This window comes from Numida meleagris, chromosome 6 (genome assembly GCF_002078875.1).
Source record: "Numida meleagris isolate 19003 breed g44 Domestic line chromosome 6, NumMel1.0, whole genome shotgun sequence".
NCBI classification, from domain to species: domain Eukaryota; kingdom Metazoa; phylum Chordata; class Aves; order Galliformes; family Numididae; genus Numida; species Numida meleagris.
Genome location: NC_034414.1, coordinates 11,963,035 through 11,988,325, shown reverse-complemented (window position 1 = coordinate 11,988,325; position 25,291 = coordinate 11,963,035). Strand labels below are relative to the sequence as shown.

Sequence of the window (25,291 nt, the reverse complement as noted above, 5' to 3'; positions counted from 1 at the left end):
CTTTCTGTTCCATTCCAGCATCATTCTGATGCATCTGTGGATGTGAAGCTGGACATCCACAATATAGCTATATTCTGCAAAATGAAGGTGTTTTGTCGGAGGAAATCTTAAAACAGTTTCCACAAATGCCCTGAAGACAGGGTGGCTTACGAGCAGAGGAAGTAGACTAGCTGCACGTTGAGGCAAAACAAGTAGAATCTTCCAGAAAGTTCTCTACTTGCTCAGTATAATTTTTTTTCTTACATCTACCATGCTTTATAAAATATATAAAGCAAGCACAAAACACAAACCCCACCCAACAAAACCTGAATGAGCACTACATGCCAGATACTGATGGCCCCTGCTTTACACCATTTCTTCAGCTGTGAGCAGCAGGAAGCATGTTCTGCTCCTTACAAGTGCACCTGCAGCATCTGCTCTCTGGAACCACATCCTTGAAAGGTTTTAACACTGACCATAGACAACTAAACTAGAGAAACAGGGAAATGTTGATCGAAAGCATAAGGCATGTTTTGATCACAACACTCTATTCCTTTATCCTAGTTCTCATACTTAAGCAAACTGCTAAAATCATGATGTTAACTATCTATCAGAAACTGTTCTTCTATGCAAGCTTTGGAGACTGAAGAAAATAGCCTTCCTAAGCTGGCTCTGATACATGCAACTCTTATCTTTAGAATTGCCCCCCAAAATGCCAATACAAGCTTACCAACTATTGACGAAGAAGCTGGTCCTTAAGCAGCATTGGGAATGACATGACTTGGTGTGTGTGTGTCTCCTAGCTGTATTTTTGACAGAAATAGTGCAGCACTGCCTTTTTTCATTTTGCTGTTTGATGAGTAGGATCCTGTGCTAGAAAGACAATGGTTTTCATCTGTAAACATGAACAGTATCTTTTTCTGGTTTTTATCTTGGGGTTTTTAAAATACAAGGTGGTTTTCATAGTGTTGATATCCAGATGTGGTGGACTGTACTTGGAGATCAAGTACAGTATGGAGATGTCAGTGTCCAGGAAGAACATTGTTAGTTTAGTTCTTACTTTCAGGGTCTCTTCAGAAAGGAAACAACGTATTTTAAGAAAAGTATTCTTAGAGAAAGGGTGGCAAGAACTGTTTTAAAACATGGCAGCTTTAATTTGGCTCCTGAGTGATCATTCAGTTATCACCATCCTATCTTATTATGTCCTCGGATTGCTTTTTAACACGCTTTTAAGAGTGCTCAGTAATCCCTATCTTAGGCTCCCTCTAGTGGAACAAACGGTACGTGACTATACATGATGAGAAATAATTTGGTTTTATAACAGATGTGTTGCTTCCCCGTGGTGTTAAATGCACTGGCAAGGTCTGAACAGTCTCTAGTATAGATGCAGGCTCAGGAATTTCACTCATTGCTACTCAAGTATATAGAGTCTTTTTGGAAAATTTCCACGCCTACAAGTTTGCATAGGGTATCCAAGTCATGGCTGAATAATACTACTCCTACTAGGTGGGCCCTGAAGTCATGAAGCAGGGTAGCTTGGTATGATGCAGAGGGTGGAGGGCTGCCTGTGCCTCCATCCTGCTTTCTCCAGTGTCACCTGTTGTAGGGAACACAGAAACTCATGCCCTCTTAATGTGCTGTTGATAGTGATTATAGGCTAGTGGGACAGTGTAAAACGATGTATTAGAGGGGAAACTGTACACTCTCTTCTTCTGTAACACAGAAATGGCTCTATGAGCAGTTGCCTGGAAGATAGCTCTTGTGAACTGTTATGTGTTAAAGAAATACAAGTCTGAATGAACACAAGCTGTTTAAAGTGGCAGATAAACAGCAGTCACGATGCAGTCATTCAGACTGAGAATCTCTTGATATGATGGAAAAGGTGCAATGTGTGGAGACATCAGCATTGTAGTGCTGCTCTATCCCTGCATTTGTCAATGATAAATGCACCAGGTTTAGAAACTTGGGTATATCTGGGCAAAACAAAAAAACCAAACTCCTTCCTTCATGATATTTTGCTTTACTATATAAGCAAGTATGCAGGCTGTTGTTCAAGACATCATTTTAAGTGCAGCTTTTAAGGCATTAAAAACAAAAACATTAGGGTATTAGTAAATTGTTTTGGTACTTGCTATCTGCAACTATATAAGTTATGGGACTCAAGCTAGTTCTTTATTTCCTATTATGTAGCAAAAAAAAAAAAAAAAAAAGCTACCTTTTAGAAATGTAACCTCAGTGTGATGAGTGATGCTGTGTTTCCAGATGGGACTCATCTTTAACTGCTATGACACACTACCTCTTTTTAGTAGCAGGTATTTGAAGATGCAAACAAGAAAGGACTTCTAGGGTAAACCTTAAGGACAGCTCCTGGTGTTTGCAACCTACTTTTGCTTGCGTTACAAAAGGACACTCCATATACCTCAGAGCTTCATTTCCTTGAAGAGTGTCACCATACATTGTTTTTTTTCTTATTCAATGTGTGCTTACAAACACTATGCTTACATACTGTACAAAATGGAAGTTCCATGCGCCATCATGTCCCATGCATCTCCCCAAAATACACATTGTCACAGCGATTCTGACATCCTGAAATGGCTGACACCTGGCTTTGAAGGCAAAATCTGTAAATAAAGAAAAAGCAACCTGTAGCAAAATCTGCTGCTAAAACTCATGGGTATTTCCTTTTTTGGGGATTTCTCTTTTGAATTGGAACGTGTCAGGGAAATATGTGGAGTTAATGTCTTAGAGTTTCTCAAGGTGGTGCAGTTTCATTAGTTTTTTGTTTTTTTTAATGAATACAGAAAATTTAGCATTCAAATACTTATTTAGTGAGTGAATAGCTATTGTGGTGATGCAGCTGGTGTCAAGAAGACTAAAAGATGTCTGTTTATGAAATATTTTTACCTCTTTCCAGAAAGCATACAACAAACAGGAAGGCAAAAATGAGCTTATAGACAAGATCTAAGCCACAGAAGACTGTATGCTTGTGCACAGCCCAAAGCCTGCACAGCCATACCTGCCCAGTTGGTTATGTTCACCCCCTATGCAAACCCTAAAACAATGCGGTGTCAGAACCTTGAAACATCACCTGCTCTCCCTTGGGAGCAGACCTGGGGCTGTACACAGTCATTCCCTAGCACAGCCCCTTTCTAGCCCCCAAGCCTTCTCATCCCAGTGGATCCACAGGAGGAGGCAGAAGGGAATGCTCCCTGGCCGTGGTGCTGCTTCCTGGCAGCAGTTGCCTCATTATCACCCACTGAAAATAAAACACTGGAAGTCTGTGACTGCACTGAGATTCAGTTTAATCCAGTTAAAAACTAATCAATACAAACTATGGACTGGGGCTTTTTTTTCTTACATATATTGCACTGGAAGATAAAAATTTATACACCGCTGACCAAATCTTACCCCTTCATCCTCCTACTGAAATCCCAGCCAAGCACAAAACCAAATATCTGCAACTTTGTCTTGGAACTGGTGCCTCTATGAGGTTACATTCAATTTTCTTGTAAATCACCTCCTAAAGGAAAAGCAGAGTACAGGTGAAAGCACTGGTGCCCACGATATTCCAGTCCCTTGTTTATCTGTGATTATAGCTTTCTACTTCCCGACATGGCTATAAGTGAAGACTTTTTAATCTCTTAAAAGCTCCTGAGAAATCCATGCCGTAGAAGAAAACATGCTCTAAGTGGATAATGTAATACTTTCAGTCCCTGTTGTGGAAGAGAGAACCTAATGAAAGATGTCATCATTGAAAACAAGCCGCGTTTAAAAAAAGGGTCAAATCAGTTACACGTTCCATGTGTAGGCGTGACTTTAGCATATTGCATAACCTCTAAGGCAGATGTTCCTTACAGTGAGGTAAACTTTATCTCCGAATGAATCCTCAAAAATAATTTGACTTGATTATGCTCAGATTGAGAGCTCGTTAGCTTGGGTTTGAAGAATAATGTCCTTTCCACAGAGGATGACAAGATGGGCAGTATCAGGTCAAGCTTGTTTGCTGATACTTGAGACCTGATTGACCATCTTCTGAGAAAATACCCACTCAGTCCTCACTATCTATGCAGATATGCAGAATAGATAATGATTCATATGAGATTCTGAACTGGACAGACAAGTATGAATCTGTAATTTGGACTCTCATCTCAAAAACGTTTAGGCAGCAAATTAAGGGTCTGCTCAGTAGGAGTTAAATAACTGAAGTGTTACTGGGAACTAAGGCATTGAATTCTTCACAATTTAGCACAAGCAGCTGACAGTTGACTACAATTTTGATTATTGTTAGAGACGAATCTGATCAATAACTCTAAAGTTTAGAAAACTGCCTGTTTTTACTTCTAAAAAATGAACCTAAGTACACTGTTAAAATGCAAACCTCCTACTAAAATTAACACTGACAAGAACATTTAGGTATCAGACAGCAGCTGAAGGAAAGACACGCATTGTTTTAGGCTGAATGCAGCTCAGTGGTCAGTTGAAATGTAGAAGTGGGAACTCTTTTTAACTCGAGATGAAATGATAAATGAAAACTCTGGCTTCTTCTAAGCATCTGCTTCAGACACAACTGACGCTTACTACCCTACGGCTAGCATCAGACAAGTTCAGCAACCATGTTACAACAGTTCTTTACAAAAATTTCTGTATATTTCAAAGTAAATAATGTAAAGGAGATATAATCCTTTTCTTCCATTTCAGGGAGAGTGAGATTCTTAAAACTGAAATGTTACATTGCACTGAAAACAAAGCTTGAGCTGTGGCAAGCACTTGAGAGCATATATTACACTACCTATAATAACATTTGCGATGAGGCAGATGTAATGTGAAGGAAGAACGATGTGTACGGCAGAAATGCATTCAGACTAAAGGTTTCGGTCCTTGACTCTCTGAAAACCTCTGACTGTATCATTCTTTCCTTGTAAAATTCCATGTGGGACAAGGAAAAGGAAAAATGTCCCTTCATCTTTTTCGTGGTGTTTGAATAACTCACTCTTTGTTCTCGTCCTTCCTTGCTCTGCTTCTAATTACCATGCTTACAGCCCTTAAGCCAAGACCCTACTGGGAAATGATGTTACTCTGGATGTAGCTGTAACTGTGTCTAGTTCCCTTAGCAAAAAGATAAAAGCTGTTGAAACATATTTCAGCCTCCTGACAGAGACATAAACTGATGTTAAAATTACATGGAAGTAACAAACAGTAGCTTTTCAAACTAATTTTTGAAACAAATTAAGATACTAACAACTTGCAGAGAGAACAACAACAACAAAGTAAATCTAATTGCTGGAGAGGCACAAATGAAGGAAATGTGATGTCACATTTAACAAGATGAAACAGATAACGAAACCTAATCTATTCCAGTGATCAGTTCTGTTACATTGTGTGAAGAACATGGATATGCTCAATTCTGCTGAAAGAAGCATTAAGCATGTAAGGAATATGACTAGCCTCTATCAATCAAAACACTTCAATGAGAAACTTAAATATCAAATATCAATACAAAACGTTAGTAACTGCCACCTGTCTTTGAGTTTGCCTAAAACATTTGAGTCTTATTCTGAAAGGAACATCTTTCCATAGGAGAGGCTTGCCTGTTCCTTTGCTCAAGACTCAATGATCTCTTTGAATGACAGTGCTAGCAATTTGCCACACAACTGGAAGAAAATACAAACGATGCTTGCCAAGGTGTGTGTATATCAGTTCAAAGCCAACGTTATACAATCACAACAATCCATATTTTTTCTTAAAACAACAACAAACAAACACAAAACTAGAAAAAGAAAGAGGGTTTACACTCAGTCTGAAGTGGACGACAAGCACGGACAATCGTATAGTTTTTCGACGTTATAGCAAAACCCACAGGAAAGTCAACTTTTGCTGCTGTGTTTTTGTTTTGTTGTTGGTTGGTTGGTTGTTTTTGAAAAATCTTGGCTTACAATACGAGGGAGCTATTCTGGTTCTGTACCAAAATAATACAATCAAGTAGCACTCTTGTTTCAGACATTTCATAAACCTACATCAACTAACTGCTGAAAGACAAATACGTATGAACGGTGAGACTCTTAGCAAGTCAACGATTCATGTCTGAGAAGAGCTTCTTGAAGCACATGGTGCATTTTGAAAAATCTGGTATTACCACAAGAGGTAGGAAAATCTGTACAGAAAAAGACAGTGAGTCTTGTTCTGTTTTGTACAATATTTTGTACAATATTTCCATCAACATAAAAAGCTTATTTAATAGCATGCAAAATTTTGAGATCAGTTGGCACCTGATGAAAGAAACAGGGACAAAAGTACTATCCCCAGAGCCAAATGAGTGAGCCAACTGCTACACAGAATTAATCTTAACAAGGACGGTTCAGATCAATCCACCAGAAGTACAGTATTTCTTTTGAAGGCTTACAGTGAAATTCCGAGGCTTCTGTAAACATGAGAAGTATTCACTGTTCCATGCAATTCTCTGCGGTGGTTAAATTTTAGAAAGTGCAAATTTTCTAAAAGTTGAGCTTAAGAATTTCCATTTTTATTTGGTCTCAAAGAAGGAAGTGGTTGGTTGTGCTGGAAATGGTAGGCCTTTGTCTATGGTCTTTTTCCCTGTACTTTGCTTCTCAGCATTTCTGGAAAGAGTTTCTACATAAAACAAGACCTAACTTGATATTCAGGCCAGTTCGCTGCTGCTTCTCTGAAAAAGACTGCAATTCATGCCTAAACACACAATGGCAGACATCTCCCCCTTTTTATAAGAGAAGAGTCCAAGAACTAAGTCTCTTGGCCGTAAAAATCTTTAATAATAAGTTTCCTTAATTTTTTCCTCCATTATAGCTGCTAAATGATCTCCTTGTTGCCTTTGTTACTGATGTATTGGAGAGAAAATTAATTTATGATTCAAGTCTGATTGATATTTAATATCTAATATTCCCAATGATTTTACGGTCTGGGAAAGAAAGTGGAGAGTTCATTACCAATTTTTTTTTGTCCCTCTCCCTCCCTGCCTTTCACCCTCCCCCCAAAATAATAAAGATGCTATAAAGTTGAGGCACAAGTGGTTAAGGGTGAACTTGATCAGTTCTAGCAGCTGGTTCTTGGATATGTCCTGGTGGTAAAGGTTGATCATCTCCTGCAGGATGTTTTGGTGTTTCTCCGACTTTGTGCTCCCCAGCTGTAAAACAAGAATAAAACTGCTTAAAATTTCTCAATTAAATGAGCCCCATATGTGAAATGTCTCTAAAGTTTCTAGCGTATAAATAATCAAACAGAACCACCAGTTTTTGTTTTGTAACCAGAAGCTGGAATTTATGTGACTAACAATGAAATCAGATTGAGATTACCCAACAGACTGCAAAATGATAATATTCAGAATTTCTTCTTAGATTACTAATTGCTTCTAAATTGGTAAAAATGTTTTCATTTACATAATCTCTTTTTGGATATTAATTATTTCTAAAACATTTGACATGTTTATGAAACCTCGAATTCTAACATAGGAAACTTGAAGAAAAAAAAAAAAACAACAACTTTGTTCTGTATTTTAACCGTTACTGTGTGGACAATCTTTACAACTTTCTCCCGCTGCCTACCTTAGAATGCTTGTTTTCACAGTTGGGACCTCCTTAACTCAGTGAATGAACAGTGAATAGTTTTGGCTAATAAAATGAAAGCTTAGGATACTTGACTAATGACTTCGCAAAAACTTTCTACATAAAAATAATACAAGTTTTAAGAACACTGTCTGTTACAATATTGCCAGTATTAAAAGATGTATCACTAAACCAAGTCCAAGGATTCTGTTATTACAAACTGTGTTTTTACTGAAAGGAAGAGAAAGAGAGGCTCTCATAACTAAGAGTTATAAATTGATGTTAGCCCCAAGCAGCTTTGAAGCAAATGAAAGACAAAATGAAATTGGTGTTCAAATTTCATTATTTCTTGCTTTGCTCATAAAACCGAGTAGCCTGAGGATAGAATTTCAGGATACTCAGCAAAGTGAGCTGTAATCACAGAAAATGGCATTTCAGGTTCGACACCTCACTGTTGGCCCTGCAAGTGCTGTTAAATCCTTCCAAGATTCAAAAGGCTGACTGGATATAGCCCAAAGCTTTACATTCAAGACATTAAAAATTCTTTGAGCTGTACTGACAATGTTAGCACATAATGTTGCTTTACTGGCTTCCACGTTTAGTTTCTAGATGGGGAGGAAAATGTTTGGATGCATGGAAGAGCAGAGGTAAGAAGTGTTAAAACATACCTGATCACTGTTGTTATCAATAATCATACGGAATGATTTATTGTGACTTTGTCTGTGCGTTTTGAAGCAATTGGTTGCTCATGCTGTCTAAAACTTGTCACATCATGTTGTGCTCAAATGCAGATAAACTGACCAGAGAGGACAGACATGTTGAAAGCATTTCAATGTTTTGATTTGTTCCCCAGTCAGAGACTAGGACCACAATTTTGGATTACAATCTGGAATTCCAGGATACACCTAAGAGAGTAACAGACAGCTTTCATTTAGCTGCCTAACTACTGATAGCCATTAAATGATATGTGCATCAACATCAGTCCTTGTGCAGACATCTTGGCATCAGGAGCACGGCTGTACAACAAGCAATGAAGCTTAAATTACTGTAATTTCACATTCTTGCTATTTAAATCAGGTATATTACAACATGTTTGCACAAGGCAAACTACATTTAATGCACTTATCTCTGCATTGGTAATGCAGCCATAGGACATCAGACAGGCGTGGTCATTTGTATGCCCCTACTCTTCTCTGAATACTCAGAGTTATCCTAGATCTCACTATTTTTAGACTGACATGCAAAACACTCCAACAAACTGCAATCTTTTCTCTCTGTCCATCTGGTGCTGTAAGTTAGAACACCCTTTTTGATTTTCCTACAGATATAAAATTGCTGAGATTTCAGCAACATTTTAGAAGGCTTCCATACTTCCACCTCAAAGACAGTTTAGTGAGCCTCCCTATAGAGATCATTAAAACCACCTTATATTAAGAATTCGAACAGAAAATGTATTTTTAATGACTTATGTTGGAGATCTTAAAGTCTGTGTATCTAGACAGAAAGATACATACGGGGCTGGAATTTCAGTTCTCCAGCTGGTCCTGAAGGCGGATTTCCTTGTTGTAGTTTCTTTTGTTCCATCTGTTTTACAACCTGGTGAAAAACGTAGTAACACAGTTGAAAAACCTCACTCTATCAACTTTCTCCGATATGACACGAGTGAATACACACAGGAAATATATGCACATTGTTATGTAAAGTCTTGGTTAGCGGGAAAACTGCTGAGTTGAGATGCTTCCAGTGTTTGCTATAATCCGAAGTAATGGATTATGATGTGCTGCAGTACTTCTGTTGTTTAGAATTCAACTGAGATTCCTATGAGAAATCAAGGTGAAAGATGCTCCAGAGCTGGGGACTGTCGTAAGCCTTTACATGTATAAGAATACAGAAAAGAGTGGAAAAAGAATACTGCTGTCACAGGTATACCTGCTGAAGCTCTTGTTTCTGAGCCTGAAGCTGGTCATGCTGCCTCTGTAGCTCCTCCTTCTGTTTCTGAAGTTCTTCTGCTTTCTTTCTGAGTTCATCTTCCTGCTGAGAAATATGACTTTCAAATTCCTTCAGTTCATCCTCAGTGAAGAGCTGCTGTTGATCTAGTGTCTGCAAGAAAACACAAACAAACATGAATACTTAGGTAGGAATGCGTATCTATTTTTATTATCTTCCCACTGAAATAATTATTAGCTGAATTGTACAGTTCACTAGATGTCACTAAATGATAATGTTAAGAGTTAGTAGGTTCACTCAAACAGTCAAACAGCTATTTCTCAGCTATTTTCTCAGCAAGATTCTACTGCAAGTTTAGAGTTACGAGGAAAAAAAATCCTCTTGCTTCAAGCTGAGCTCATATCTTCCCTTTAAAGTGATTCATAAGTGAAATGTCCACTTTATGTTTGAAAAGCATGTGGATAAAGATCTTCTAGGATCCACATGGTGGCAGTGCAAGACTGTTTCTGTCTCTGTGTGGACCACAAAGATTACATCTGTATTGTATTAGTCTGTTACATTTTGTACATTACATTTAGCTAGGGCTTTAACCACACACATACCAAAAAAGGATTGAAAAAAAGGCAAAGGTCAGACACGTGTTATTTGGTTTCCTGGTTAGAGTGATGGTAATAGTACAGTATGCTGCACTTGGAACATATTTTCATTACCTCCCAGCTATCTGGCTCCAAAAATTCTTTCTTCTCTGTAGCTCGCAGGAACTCTTCCAAAGTTACTAGTCTGTCCTTGTTGATGTCAACCTGTTTGAAGCAGAAAATTAAACTCAGCCTAAAGGATGGGTTTTGGTAGAGACGACATTTAATTTTGTTATGTAAATATCTTCAAATACAACCATTTTATTTTTAAATTGTCCCATTTTCAAATGAATGCCTGCAACATCTTCTAGAAACTTCTACCACAAGCTCATATAGTTTAATAAAAATGGAAATAAAAAGTGAATCCTCACATTTTACTTGGAAATTAATTGGAAATACACGTCTGGCTGCAGCCCCAATGCTAACAGCAGCATGCCTGATGTTTTTGAGAAAAAAAAAATGTAGCTTTTTGATAGTAACATTGTAATTCTGAGTCAGAGTAATCTCTACTGTTGGATAGGGAAATTTTAAAACAAAAGAAACCTGAACTGTGTCAGAAACCTTAAAGGGGAAGAGAGGAAATTCCTCCCTTCATGAGTAAAAGTCAACCAGGCTTGCTCCAGTCCTCAAGCTTAAGAAATAAAGTTGAACAGAGAAAAAATATATGCGAAAAAAGAGTGATTCAAAACATCCTCTTCCCTTTCCTCTGTCTCCTGAACATAAAAACAATGAGAACCAGTAATGGTACTCGCTGTCGTTAAGTAATGCCTTGAACTGACACGTCTCTTCTGAAAGGACAAAAATCAGAAGATAGAAGTAGAAAGACTTAGTCTTTCCACAGAAAGTCTTATCCTACTGCCAAGTGTAAGAGGACATTCACAGTCTTCCCTGTTTAACAAAATTCACTGGGAATTTGTATTAAATCTGATTACCTGCAAATGATGTGAGGCTATAGCACAAGTCCTCCTCTGGAATTTCTTTAATAAAAGTAAATCTATTCTGCTGGCATTTACATCAACCTAAGATAGGGCCTGAAAACTGTGGCTTTCTGAATCTCAGCACTAACAGCAATGTTGTTCCCTTTTGCTGTACTCAGACAATCCGTAGTATTAGAGCTATTTTTTTTAACGTAGCAGGAAAACATCAGCTTTCTTAAACATTAGTCTATACCTCATTCATTACATGTTCTCTCATTCTCAGCCTCTCCTCTTCCATTTCAACCATGTCATCCTCTTCATTTTTCGGGTCATAAACTTTTTCTAGCTGAAATTCAAATTTAGCAAATGTTATTTCGGAGAAAGGAGCACTCATTCAAGTGATGGATTTGGAAAGGTAGTTTGAAACAGCTAAAAACATGAGTTCATCATTTTTCGAAGCATGTGCATAAGTATAAATCTCTTCTTTTACCATAGTATTTAATCAAAAAGTGAACATGTCATCATTGCTAAGGATGAAGTTCTCAGTTAATTCACGTGGTCTGTTCTAATTCAGTGCTTTAGACATCAACCTCAGCATGCAGTCTGCATTCATGTTTGATTCAAAGCAAGCTGAGTTTCCAGAGTTTCTTGAACAGGAAAGAGCAATTCTTTTTTTATCGGAGCATGCTGTTCACAGTGTAAGCATTCAGGATACAGCAAGATAAACTGAGTGCTAAGCTTAATTGTCCACTTCTTTTCTTAAAGTGTCTTTCTGGTGCGTTCATGCTTATTTGCTTCTCTTTAGCTTTCTAAGCAATTTAGCTTAGCTTTCTTTGTCACAGGTAATTTTAAGGCCACAGGTTATTAATTTTTAAATTACAACACTGTAAAATGCTGGGATGTACCCGTCAAAAAAGACTGCTGTGCCTTTTTGTAGTACGCAAAGGGTTTACAACAACTGTACTGTTAAAAATCTGTATTTGAAAATTTCACTTCTACAATTTACAGCAGTTCAGATTTATAAGCTTGCGTATGTAGTGTATAGCACATTTACTCCCTGATTCATGAAATCTAAAAAGAATTCTAACAAATTCTAAAGCTCATTAGCGCCAGCTATAATGTTGGATCTTTGCATGGGAAGCTTGTTTTCTTTGTTACAACAAGACAGAACCTACTGAAAAAAGGAAGGCCAAGGCCTTTTGTTTACTCACTGTTTCTGTAGTATTAGTATCTTGCTGCCACTCTGGGAGGCAAGGAAGTACTAATATTGCTTTTTATAGTGAAGCTTAAAGAAACTAAGGGATTGCCTCCTTTACCAGATGTACCTGTGCTCCAAACTAGCTTGACGCAAACAATGTGAAATCCCTGTTGCCACTTCTACAGTGTGTTGTCCTTCATCGTACAGCACTGAGACCTGATTAGGCAAATGAACTCACTTTAACTCTTTGTCAAGAATTACAGCCTAAGTATTTTCAAGTGAGTGTGACCCTTTTTCTCTCTATAAGGTTTATGACTGGCACTGAATGTGCACAGCTACTCAGCTTCAAAACCTCTACTAGACTGCGTTGAGCCAAAGCAGATTTGCAGCTCTACACTGCAAATTATACAGGTACACTGTCCTAAGGGTTAATAATGAAATCTCAATGAACTTCTGGCAGAGGAGTACATAATCAATAAATACATGTCTAATGTCCGAGTCCTAAGCTTGAAATACTTTCTTTTCCCAGCTTTTGTGTATTTTCACAATTGTGTAGAAATATTAAGGGTGTCTAAATTTCAAAATAAATACTTTTATTTGTAGTCCAAAACCCCCGTGTACATTTGAAGAAAAAACAGACATTTCCCGCAAATGTTTTTTTTTAAGCAAGTGAAGCTTTTGAATTTTTTTTTTTACCTCTTTTGTAAATAGGGCTTCCAATTCCTGCTCATCCAGGAAACGATCATTATTGACATCTAAAAGAAGAAGTGTTGAAAATACAAGTTAATTATGGACAGAAAGTCTCCATGAATTAAGCATAAGCACGTACATCCTATATGGATTAAAAATATCATTTAAGGAGATGCTGGTTTCATAGGTCAGCTTTTCTGTTCAGGTTTTTATCAAGATTCTGCTGATTTGTATCATCATCTTTCACTACCTGGCTGTTAACAAGTGACTGGATAAGTCTCAAGTGTTCCCCCTTGTTCTTACATTAGCAAGCTGAAATAGGTCACAACAGGACTGCACCCAGTGCCACTGCCAAAAAACAGAGCTGAGAACAACTTGTCCCAATTTAACAACTAAATCTGTAAACAGACCCAGGAATAATAGAAGTGAATAGAAAAACATTGTTAGCCAACAGTACGACTCCAAAATAACAACAGAGTTTTGTAAAAAAAAAAAAAAATAATAATAATAATTTAAAAAAATCTATATAAACATGGAGTGCTTAAGAAAATAGCAGTGTAAAATTAGTTTTGATGACCAATGCAAATAAGAGAACACTTGGTAACAATCTACTTTGCATGCCACATTCAATTCTGAATAATGCTATAAAACCTCTGAAACAGAAAGGGAATGTCTACTTCAAATGAGTGTTATTATGCAATATTTTTGTTTAATTCAAAGTTTTTGATGCCCTAAGCTCTAAAGCAAAAGGTTATTTTGGCTACTGCAGCTTTGGTATGACATGCATAAAATAAATACTAAAAGTTTTCAGATAATTGTGTTTCAAGATCTCTTTCTAGAGAGAAGAAATAAGGCTTTCTTTCTGTATAATATATATTTATAAACCAAAATAAAAGGTTAGACTCAATCTATAACACTTTAATTATCATCACTGGCATTAGTCAACTTCTTTGCACCATCTAACCCTTAACAGCCCAATGACAGGTTCTGCTTATGGATACTTGATTATGAAGAGTTTATCAGTGTCAAAAGGTTACATACTTGAATAATCTTATTAAAATCAAAATGCCTACCGAGATGCATTCTTGTCTCAGCTACTATTCCACTGTTTCTAATTGCAGACTGCTCAGAAATGTATGGGAAGTGTTGAGAAGCATTTTGGGCTTTGTTTAAGGCAGTGTTAGAAGTGTCAAGCGTTTTCAGAAGTTCCAAGACCACTTCAAATATAAGGGGTGTCTGGTACTTCTCTGCAAACATGTGAAGAAAGTAGGTTTTCCTCAACACACCCCTGAGGACTTATTCTTGGCTTACAGTGTGTGAGCAAAGTTATGGTTGTAGACAGACCCGTAAGTACTCATACTTCCCTGAGCAACTACTTTTGGTTACTCGCTGTTTCATTTTTTGAGTATTTAAACAAAATTCCATTTTCAAGGTTTATGCTCCATCTGACTCCACAGCAGATATGCAAACAATAACATAGATATTTTCTCCTCTATACATTTTGGATTCACTCAAATTGCTTGAGTACTAAGTCATCTTCCTAGCATAATGCAATCTTGCTGAACAAATCTCCACAAAAGATGAAAGAAAGTCACACCATTTGCTAATTAAATTAAGCTAAACCAAATTTCTTACCATGTAATTTGAAGAATGTTTTGGGGTCAAACTCATTTGGATCTAGCCCATCTGCTTCTTCCCACACCTCCTTCAGTTGATCTTTGCTTCCCTATAAATTGGTTACAAAGAAAAACTATTCAAAAGATGATTAAGTGTAATTTTGCAGCCTTCCTTTGCTCTTTGTATTACAGTTTCTCTGACAGGCTTTTTTTTTTACTGATGAGTAATGTTCAAAATGTAATCATTATAATTTCCTTTAATTCAGGTCACGTACTTTTACTAGATAGAAAGGCCCAAGGAAAGAGAGAGTGGCAAAAAAAATGTATATTCTCAGAAAAGGAATGCCTATAATTATCAGTCATGGCCACACAGACTTGTCTAGAAACAACAGCCAAAGTAAGTTCAATCAGTTGCTGCTCCTACAGCAAATCACGCTGTGATGCAGTTCCCTCCGGGAATGCCTACAGTTTCAAATACCCTTCTTCCTTCTTTTTGTGAATTTTAGCTTCTTTGTAAATAATAATTTTGCCAGTAAATAGAATACAGAAAGAAGAGAAGTATATGTTGTGAGTTTTCTAAAGCTCTAAGCACTACTCCCATTCTCTGCTTCTACGTCAATGAGAAGAGGCAAAGCACGAGAAGAAACACGATACATCCTTCTCATTATCAACTTCTTACTGGAAAGGAAACCCTCCTTCCATACACGTAAGACCAGACTGTAGCCTTACAGGATGGTGAACTTTAGGGTGATCTCCATGTTTCTTTTTCATCTCTTCGAATTTGGATTCTTCGCGCTGCCTCTTTTCTTCATCCAGCGTTTTTAAATACTCTCTCCTCTCATGTTCTTTCATCATTTCATATTTCTTAAATTCCTCATGGCGGGTTTTATCGTAATTCTCCAGGTCACTTGTAGCCTATCAATATAGATATTATGTAGACGTGATTATGCCATGTGATTATGTTAATGCACGATACATGATCATGTAAAAAAACACTGTCCGGGTCTGTGGACAAGGCTGGCCATGTTGCCATTCCCCACTTAGATATGAAGTAAACTGGTTGGTGGTCCTCTTTCACTTGACAGTGATACAAAAACATCTTTCTTCATTCCTTCTGTTACTTTCAAAGAACTTAATTTGCAAAGGTTCAACTGCTTAGACATCTTTTGCAACTACAGTTCTGTAAGAAGGCATTGAGGTTTTCCTTCTCATTAATAAATTATGTCTTGTGCTAATTAAGCACAGCTTCAACTAGTATAAGTTCTTGTTTATTTCAGTGTAAGAACATTTCTAGCTTACTTTCCCATTAGTAATGCAGTATTACTATGCTGCTATACAGTAGCTTACCACAGATTAAATCAACAAAACCATTTTTATGGAGAGAAAAGCGTGATAATTTCTGACGTGTACTTATATGAAGACTTAAAGCTGTATCATTTTCAGCTCAAGTTATTAAAGGATATAGTCTTCTAGTGCTTTTCAAAGTAACACATTCATACCTGATAAAGTCTTTCCATTATTTATATGATCATTTTTGAATTAATTGGACCTTTTCATAAATGATTCTAACACCTTCATCCTCCAATAGCCAATACAATCGGTCAGTACCTCAGCTGACAAGAGAAGAAAAATGACGTAATAAGAACTGCCCTGCTGAGGATTTGCTTCTCCTAACCAACCACGTTTTTCTCAGCAGCGATGCTCTCAGAAATGGCAAGGAACTTTAATACATACGTAAAAATATATATAGAGAGAATAATTTTACAGAAAATCGGGGTTAAAATTTCCAAGGGTAGAAAATCTACAAAAAATGAACAAAGTTTAGAATAGATCTTATTTTTAAACAACTATCTTCTCATTTACTTTGACAATGTAATAAATACGCTTTCTCAGAAATGCAGTGCTCTCACATAGCTGAGACTTAAGTCCTCTTTTTTTCCCCTTGGGGAAATGTACTTTTTTTAACAGCAGTTGAAAAAATCTATTCCATGCTTAGCTTAACTGCATTGTCTTAACAAACACTGACTGGAATAAAAAACAAGTTGTCACTTGTTGATGCTATTTGGACATCAAATTCCATGATATCTTAATTATGCTCTCCTTCAGATGTATATGTAACAGATCCCCAAATTCAAATGGCTAGTTTAGGGATGACTATTTATGTCACTCCGTGAGACACTTAAATCACTTAGAAACTGAGATCAGGAAATAGACATGGGAAGGATGTGCCCCTCTCAGTACTGTGCTTAATTCAAATGCTTCCAGAAAGTTGTGCTTTACTCCCAAAGTTGGTTGTACTGGCACATAAATGCAAATCCTATTACGATGCCACGCCAAAATGTATGGTCTCTTTAGCAACAAGGCTTTCAAGTGCACAATGGAGACAAGTGACTCTTCTCCGAAATGGAAAACTACATGTCATTCATTTAAAAAAAGGGGAAAAAAAGTGTTTGCCATAAACAGATGAAAAAATGTAATTAACACAAATAAAATATAACCCACGGTACTTTGTATTTAGCACTCACTGCTTTGATCAACATATCTAAGTCCTTAGGTTCAAACGTGTCAGGATTCTGATGGTTCAGGTGCTCAAACTGCTTAAGGAGAGCCTGATGGTCTATGCCAGTATCTGAAAGAATGAGGTACAGGTACAAACATAAGACATTACAATAAGTTTGAAAGCAAGAAAGATCAGGAATTTCAATACCTTCACTAGGAGTTTGTGCCTTGAGTATCTGAGGACTGGATGATTTTTTCACAGCTAAAGGAATCTATGTTAACACTCATAAAGCAGCTTTACCTGAAGGAGATCAGCACACTTGATAGCAATTTGCACTGCATTCCTTCTAGTGTGGCAGGTGTTGCACTGCACACAATAATTTAATATACTGAGGTTTGCATTTCAGCAAGGAAATGTACAGTCAGACGAGCTCCACAAACCAAAACATTTTATTCTTCTTTTCTTTATATAAATGAGATTCTGCACATAACTTCAGCTATCACAGCTAATAACTTGTGTCTGAGAATTCTAACTCTTCTAACTTGCCCAGTACATTTTGCGAACGAATCATTCATTGCATACATATATTAGGCAAGATATATGGTTGAAAATTATATCAAACCTGATAACCAGAAATTTAAATTCCATTTGTGCAAGACAAGAAATGTAAGACAGTGGAGAGTCAAGTCCTTTGTCTAAAAGGTGCAAACATTTCTCCTTTTTTATGACAGGGACTGTACCCATTAATATAAATATACAATGCATTAACTATAAAATATATTTCTACAATTATAAGCTTTTCTAGCTGTTCTGATTTCTGACTGTTAATGCTAAATAATTATGCTGTCTTAAGCAGCATGCACTTTGGTATGTTACAGTTAACAATTCTGAAAAGCTTTTACTGGATGGGTTAGTAAAAAATATTTGATTTGTCTTTAAAAAAAATAAAAGGAAAATATAATTCTGAACTTGTTATCCTGCGGTAAACTATTACTCTCACAGTCAGTGTTGTATTATCAGAAAGCAGCAAACGCTGTCTGGGGCACATTTATCCCTGATGAGATCATAATTTTTGCTGAAATACACACGCCTTAGTCTGTTTATGAAATGCTTTTTGGAAGTGTAATATTAGGATATTTAAAAAACAAACAAAACAATAAAATCTCCCAAACCTATTTATGGAGAAACAGCTCATTCCATTTGACAGTATTTACTTGTCACATTATTGCATTATCTGAGAGTTGACCCTGAACAAAGTCATCCAACGCTTAACATTCTTGTCCTGTACTAGTCAGTCTACCAGGATCTTGGTACAAATGTTTAAAAACACATCTGGATCAGGACTGAACATATGAAGAACATATGTCCAAGTCTGTTCTTTTCTTTAACCTGATCCATCTGAGTGCGAATAAAGCAGGTCTTAATCAGATAAAGGACCAAGATATTAAGTTGTACTATATGGAAAAGATTAAAAGAACAAATACAAGGAAATCAAACAGCTCTAGCTGCTGTTACTACAGAATGCATTTTTGTACGTGTTCCAAGATTCTGCCTATGTGTATAGATGCAGCTGTACTTTGTAGATAATCTGTCCATACAATTATATGTGACGAGAAATATTCAGTGGCAGGGCCCACTATAAACTTTACAAAATGTTTTCTGAATCACATTGTTTCACATTAACAGTCATCTGAATATTTTGAAAGGGTATAATCTGCTCTGATTCTTTCCAAATATGAGATCACACACAGTGACAGAATGCGTACATATGCTTGACCTGCTGTGGCTGCTGGACTGCTTGCTTGCAATATAAGCACGAGATCAGGCTCTTGGCAGCTAAAAAGCCACCTAAGGAAAAAGAACCACAGGGTCTGACAGGTATGTGAGGCAATGCACTGACTTCCTGTGAACGTCTGGTATGCACTGTCCAGCTACTGGTGGACTGTACTCTCTGGACCAAAACTTTCAGAAAAAGAAAGCAAAGGATAAAAACGTTATATTGAAGTTCTCAGCAAACTCTATATTCTTCACTCATTATATTATGATAGCATCTAAAGTCTTCATTGGAAAGCTACTATTCTAAAAATACTTCCTTTCCCAAATTAATCTGATTTTTTTTTCCTGACTCCAGTAATATCCCCCTAGACACGTTTGCATGTACATGCTTCTTTGGCCTAGGTGCCACCTCTAAATTTGGCTTAATGGCATTAGGATCCTTCTTCGTGGAGTACTTTAAATTGATACAATACCGATTCCAGCCAGCGGGATCCTCCCTGCAACTTGACAGTGTTTTTAATGAGCAAGAAAACAATCTGCTCAAGCAAATTCAGCACTTAATTATATCATCTTTGTGAAAAGCAGCATTTTGGAAACAAGTACGTGTAGACTTTTAAAAGATCATTACGATCTTTATCTCTGGGAAACTAATTCTCCTCAGACAGTAACACCTCATAACAAACTTACAGATTTAGTTCTAAGTAAAAATCTTAAAACTTCCTCAGTAATAAATAAAAAGGGATAGTACGTATTATTTCCCAGATAAATATACACCAACCAGATTCTTTAGGAACACGTATACTTTATTCATTTAAACAAACTACGTAAGTTTGAGCAATTTAATTAACAATTAAAAAATGCTATGGATAAGTTTTTGCACCCTGAATGTTCTTCTTTACTCGGGGCCTTAAAATTGCCTCAAAAATAAGAAAAATCATCTTCTGAACTGAAATGTTTTAACATTTGTTATAAATCTGTAAAATAGCCCCCTTTCCACCAGTAAGAACTTAGAAAGAAAAAGTGAAAATATAGTGTTGACTATTGAAAAAAAAAAACTACCCGAAATAAATTATAAATACCCGAAATAAATTATGTCTCGTATTCTGAAACAGTCCGGTATGTAGCTATTTTTCAGTGAGTGATTTGTAAATTGATGCACTACAAAAATATCAAAAAAAGCTAAGAAAGGATTAGAAGTATCTGAAAAATCCACTGCCAGAATCAAGTTTAGCTATTTATAAAATACAGATGGCTTTTATGTTCTCCTCAGTTTCCTATAAAGATGCATATTGTCCATAGGCTAGATCAAGAAGGACACTCTTACTTTCAGATTGCAGTTAGTACTGTTGACAATAAGGACAGTGTAACTTAGATTTTTTTCTAGCTTGTATTGGACAGGTTCCCAGCTTACCTAGTTAAATTTTGTATTCTTACCTTGAACAGAATCCATTTTGGCTTTAATTAACATTCTTAATCTTGCCACCTCTTGTCGTTTGAGTTCATCCAGTCGTGTTCTCACATGGTGGCTTACTAAGTCAAGCTCTCTGCTTAGTTTTCCACTCTGTCAAAAAACAAAATTTATCTATAAAAACATAAAAGAAAGTAGCCCTTTACTATTTCCATTGTACGTGAGCTGCAACACAGCAGACCAGTTGTAGTCTTTCTTGTAATATAGCCATACATACAAGAATCTCAACAGTCTTTCAATGAGCAGATTCAAAAATGTTAGGCCTATGGTTGTAGAAATAGAGCAGAATCCAGAAAGGTTTAGAAATTCTCTTCAGAAACATTTGCTCCTTTAAAAAGCATAAGCTTGACCTTACAGCAGAAATACCTCGTGAGGTTTCAGAAATGATAAATTTCTTGATCAAACATCCTCAGATTAATTCAAAAGAGCTGCAAGATGAACGCACAGTACTGTGTTCTTCAGCCACCTGATGACGGCTGTAATACTTGAGAGAAGATACAAGCAAAGCAACAGCCATTAACATGTACTGCAAGAATATTTATCAGGCTATGAAAGTGCACAATAATCTTCAAGAATTACCCTAGTTATAGCACAGAAGAAAGATGAATCAAAAGCTGCCAATGGCAACACGAGGGATTATAGGAAATGCAAAAGGCAGGATCTCCTCTGTGTCACTTTAGACTGTTTCCTACCTGGCTCATGCAAAATTTCTAGCTCATAGAAGGACAGCTACCACATAGAGCCACAGTAGTACGAAAGACAAAAACACAGTGAGGTTTTGGACTTTGCTATTTGGACTGGCATTCAAGAAAGGACAGCAGCGGAGAATGCCAGAAGTCTATCTTATGCCTGACTTAAGCACACTCATGCTTCTTCTAGCACAGCTTCTCGATTTTCTCAGACTAGAAAACTTGACTTTCTTGTAATTCTCTTCCATGTCTTCATATCAATAAATGACACACCATCTTCACTTCAAAAGGAATATAAATCTCTGTTTGAAATAGTGTTCCAAATCACCCAGCAGGCAAAACTGAGTGAGAACTAGGCTTGCAGCTCTTTTGTGGTACGTGAGGATATACCTATCTGTGTTGAATCTGAAACAGCCTTTTAAATAGAAGGGCAGAAGGCAGAAACCATGCATTTGAGTACTTTTTTTTATTATTCTCTAGGATATTCTTTAACTTACACAAGACTTGCTGTCCCTTTACTAAAAAGACAACGTTCTAACAAGAGTTAAATACCTAGGTAAATGGAAAAGGAGCCTCACAAAAATTGAGGGGTATGAAGATTTAAAAAATATATATAACGTCCATCTTGCAGGGTTCGTCATAACGGATTTAATTAGCCTCAATTAACATTTTGAACTTACCTTTATTTCTTCTATGTCAGCAGTCTGGAGTTTCTCCCTGAAATGCTTATCTGTTTCCAAGACATCAATTACTTGCCTGAGATATTCATCATAATAAAGCCCTGTATCCTTCAAAAAAGAATGTTAGCTTTAGAAAAGAATATACTGCCAAGCACTACATTTCATGTAATTACAATTATGTAACTGAAATGCAATTCTCAGCAACACAAGTATTACAGCTCTTATATATATCTACTTTTGTGATCTGCGTCTTCGTCTTGTACAAACTTACAATTAATTTGTTTCAGCAATGGATGACAAAGAAAAGGTATTTAAGAAACCATGTTGCATGCAAGCATCTATCATGTTAACACAGTGGGGCTTTTTAAACAGTGCAATTTATTAATTATAAGAATTTAAGAGTGGTTCAGAATACTGCCCATTCTTTCCTCCCAGATGCAAAAGAACGTTGAGACTATTTGCTGCATTTCCTAGAAAACCTCCTATAAAGGCAGCCACCTCCAGTCTGCCAGAAGCAACAGACAGAAGTTTTACTTGGCTTTAATCAGCATATCTTTCAAAAAAAAAAAAAAAAAAAGAAGCAGATAGTCTGTTTGGGAAACATTTAACACAAATATGAGATTAGTGAAACTGCACTGGTTCATCTGCAGTGAGGATACACCCAGGACTTAGCCTACTAGATCAGCTAATGTTCCTGTGGCACATGCTATACTCTATTTTTTTTCCTATGGTAGTGTGGTGCAAATGAAACACTCTCCAGAAGACCAATCCAGAGCAAATACAACTGTGCTAGACAGAATAATTCCATTTTGGACAAAAAAAAGTCTGCTTCAACAAAAGAATTGATTTGGCTCTCACAGAACAACATCATTGTTCAGCTATTAAAGCGGACACTGGAGATTTGTTTCGTGACAAAAACAATTGGCACTGCAGCAAATTTGAAATCTCAAACTCATCTTTATTTGACATGCTTGTAGCACTCACAAACACAGTATGTCTGCTGTTGAAAAAACCTTATATTTCTGAAATGCAGTTGAATTCCTCTGATCAAACATTCTCCTGTTCTATTTGAAGCAATGAACTGGGAACACTGAATGGAATTTCCTAAGTCACCACTCAGTCAGTCACTTCAAAGAAGTCTCTTTGGAAAAATAAGCAGTTCTTCCCATTGTATGCTGGGGAATTCAATTCAGTTTGCTACCTCACCTTTAGCAGCTCAGGGAAAATAACTAAGAAAAGAGAACAAATGTAAATCGAACCCCACCTCAGCAGAAAGTAGCATGTTTGATAATCCCAGCTAATATTCATCTCTTCCCTGCATACAGCTCCAGTAAAAGACATCTAAATTTCAGGATAGTAGTTTGCTATAGCTTGATTACTAATAATTGGAATAAACTACTTATTTAAGATTTATTTCATTACACTTACTGGATTTTCTATCTTCTCTCCTTCTACGTGACCTTCTCCTTTGACTTTTGTCTTATCTATGTCTATAGGTACAGCTTCCAAAGCCATTAGGAGACATGTTATCAGCAAAATACATTGTTGGGGCAGGAGAGATTGCCACTTCATCTGAAATGAGATCAAGTCACAAAAATTAACATGAATGATGTTATCATACTGTATTGATTAGAATTCTTTGATATTCCTATATAGACGCCTGTAATAACCTACTTTCCATGTGTTCTACTATTCTCAGGGAACACTACAACTCAAAGAATTGAATATAGCATTAATTTGTAAAGGCTTTTATGACACAAGCAGAGTTTACCAGATCAGCTGACAGTTGTGTACAAAACTATGTTGCACTGCAAGTAGGAAGAGGTTTTTTAGTAACTTGTAGTATTATCAATGACTCTGTGGGACAGGTAGGAACGCTCAATGTTCATATACTTGTTTAGGATGGCCAAGTCTAATACCGGAGTTCCTACTCTGATTTTGTTTTTGCTGAAGTAGTTGGCAAACTCTTAAAGATAATCATGGACATTGAAGCAGATCCTAATGGAGTAATGCCTATAGTTCTTATGCTTCAGCAATGAAACAACTGCCTCATCTGGAGTCAAGATCGCCTCCAAATTTTATTTGCAAGACAAAATATTTTGTAAGCCATGTTATCTGTTTCCAGATGACTGAGATTCCCAAAAGAAGCTTTTGATTGAAAACAGATTCATTCATTCAAAAACTATTAAGATAGAATACTTTAACAATGTGAGTACAGGAAGAAAAGTAATGGTGGTAATCCAGCATCCGACAGTCAAGTCATTCTCTGAAGACAATTCATCCATTACGATGAAAGTGCACAGTCTTTGGCTACTCTACAAAAAAACTGCAGCGAATTCCAATATTAAGTTAGCAATATAGATCATCTCCCACTTAGTGAAAGTTGTCAGCTAAATGCAGTCTATGGTTAGCTCAGCTATGTGAAAGACACAATATGTAGTCAAACCATAAGTATTCCTGCTGCAAGATTATTTCTGTACAAACGCTTTAACAAGTCATGCAAGTAATTCTAGAAAAAAGCATCCAGATCTAATGGCAATAATTTTATTTGAGGGGTGGGAAGGTAGAAGACAAATTTTAATTATGGTGTCAATGCCAGTTTTCCTGACTACACGGGCTGGTAATCAACAGTGGAGCATTACTTTTGCTTGGATTAAGCTTCCCCTTTACTAAGGCAATAAATGTATGTAATGACAGCTTCTTCATTTAAAGTATTGTAAGAAAAAAAAAGGGGAATACAGAAGTACTATTCTCTCTCTTGTTGGGGAACTAGGGAACAGCTGAAGGTAAAAATACACCCATTCTTCTGTCTTTTATACATGAAAGGCTTGAGAATCACAAGGAGTCTCTGAAACTCTTTTTAATTAATCACATCCTTAGCAAAAAGAACCTAAGTGGATTCTGCTCAGTCATAGCAAATATCTTTCATTTTAAAAATTACTAACATCTGATCATTGCCAGGCGGGATGGCAAGAGCTATCGTTGCTGCCCCATTTGTGTGTATTAGATTCAGCGTCAGCACCGTCAGTTCTCCATTAGAAAGTCAGATCGACTTTGCTTAGGCCATTCCTTTAAAACAAACAAAACCCAAACAACCAACAACAAAAAGAAATGCCCTCAAACTCTGAAGTCCTGAACTGTGCTAGAGCTATTAGCTAGGTTTGTGTCTACTTGTGGCACAGCTCACTAGCATGGATAATATTAGTAAATTAATAAATGTTATGCAGGTGATCAGTTCCTTTAGCTGGCAGACAACCATTAACCTACCATCACTTATTGTTACTTGTCTTGCACAGCCAAGGTCAGCTAATCTTGTCCTCTTTTCTCCAAAAGTAGATTGCCATGTCTGTGGCAATGGTGTTAAAGCCGCTCTCTGAACACTGCTGACTGCTACTTTATTTATTTGCAAGGTGGTGGTTCATTTCCAAAGCAGACGGAGGTGCAGTTACGAGAAAGTCAAATTTTGCATTGTACTTGCCTTTTCAAATGAAAAAGTAAGGCAAACACTTCACTTGGTATCTGTCAACTTGGTGTGTTTAGAAGTAAGTAGGAGAGACCCGAACCTCAGAATCTGTTTTGAAAGTTTCTGGATGAATAACCAGGACAGTAACTTCTCTGAAAA

General features: G+C 36.8%; 1 protein-coding gene across 2 annotated transcripts in view; it reads right to left on the bottom strand.

Annotated features, from left to right (window-relative positions):
• Window positions 3,265–25,291, bottom strand: part of NUCB2 (nucleobindin 2) — a 30,238-nt gene continuing 8,211 nt past the window's right edge. Inside the window, exons 2-14 of one of the 2 annotated variants that reach the window (XM_021402932.1) lie at window positions 25,148–25,284; window positions 23,098–23,241; window positions 21,670–21,777; window positions 20,267–20,393; window positions 17,082–17,185; window positions 15,286–15,471; window positions 14,576–14,666; window positions 12,947–13,005; window positions 11,306–11,398; window positions 10,211–10,300; window positions 9,483–9,653; window positions 9,068–9,149; window positions 3,265–7,135 (exon numbers count right to left, since the gene is read on the bottom strand). In XM_021402932.1, coding sequence (XP_021258607.1) covers window positions 7,023–7,135; window positions 9,068–9,149; window positions 9,483–9,653; window positions 10,211–10,300; window positions 11,306–11,398; window positions 12,947–13,005; window positions 14,576–14,666; window positions 15,286–15,471; window positions 17,082–17,185; window positions 20,267–20,393; window positions 21,670–21,777; window positions 23,098–23,241 — 1,368 coding nt within the window. In that variant the 5' untranslated portion in view covers window positions 25,148–25,284 and the 3' untranslated portion in view covers window positions 3,265–7,022. The remainder of the gene's footprint in view (window positions 7,136–9,067; window positions 9,150–9,482; window positions 9,654–10,210; window positions 10,301–11,305; window positions 11,399–12,946; window positions 13,006–14,575; window positions 14,667–15,285; window positions 15,472–17,081; window positions 17,186–20,266; window positions 20,394–21,669; window positions 21,778–23,097; window positions 23,242–25,147; window positions 25,285–25,291) is intronic. The other variant, XM_021402931.1, reaches the window with a different exon arrangement.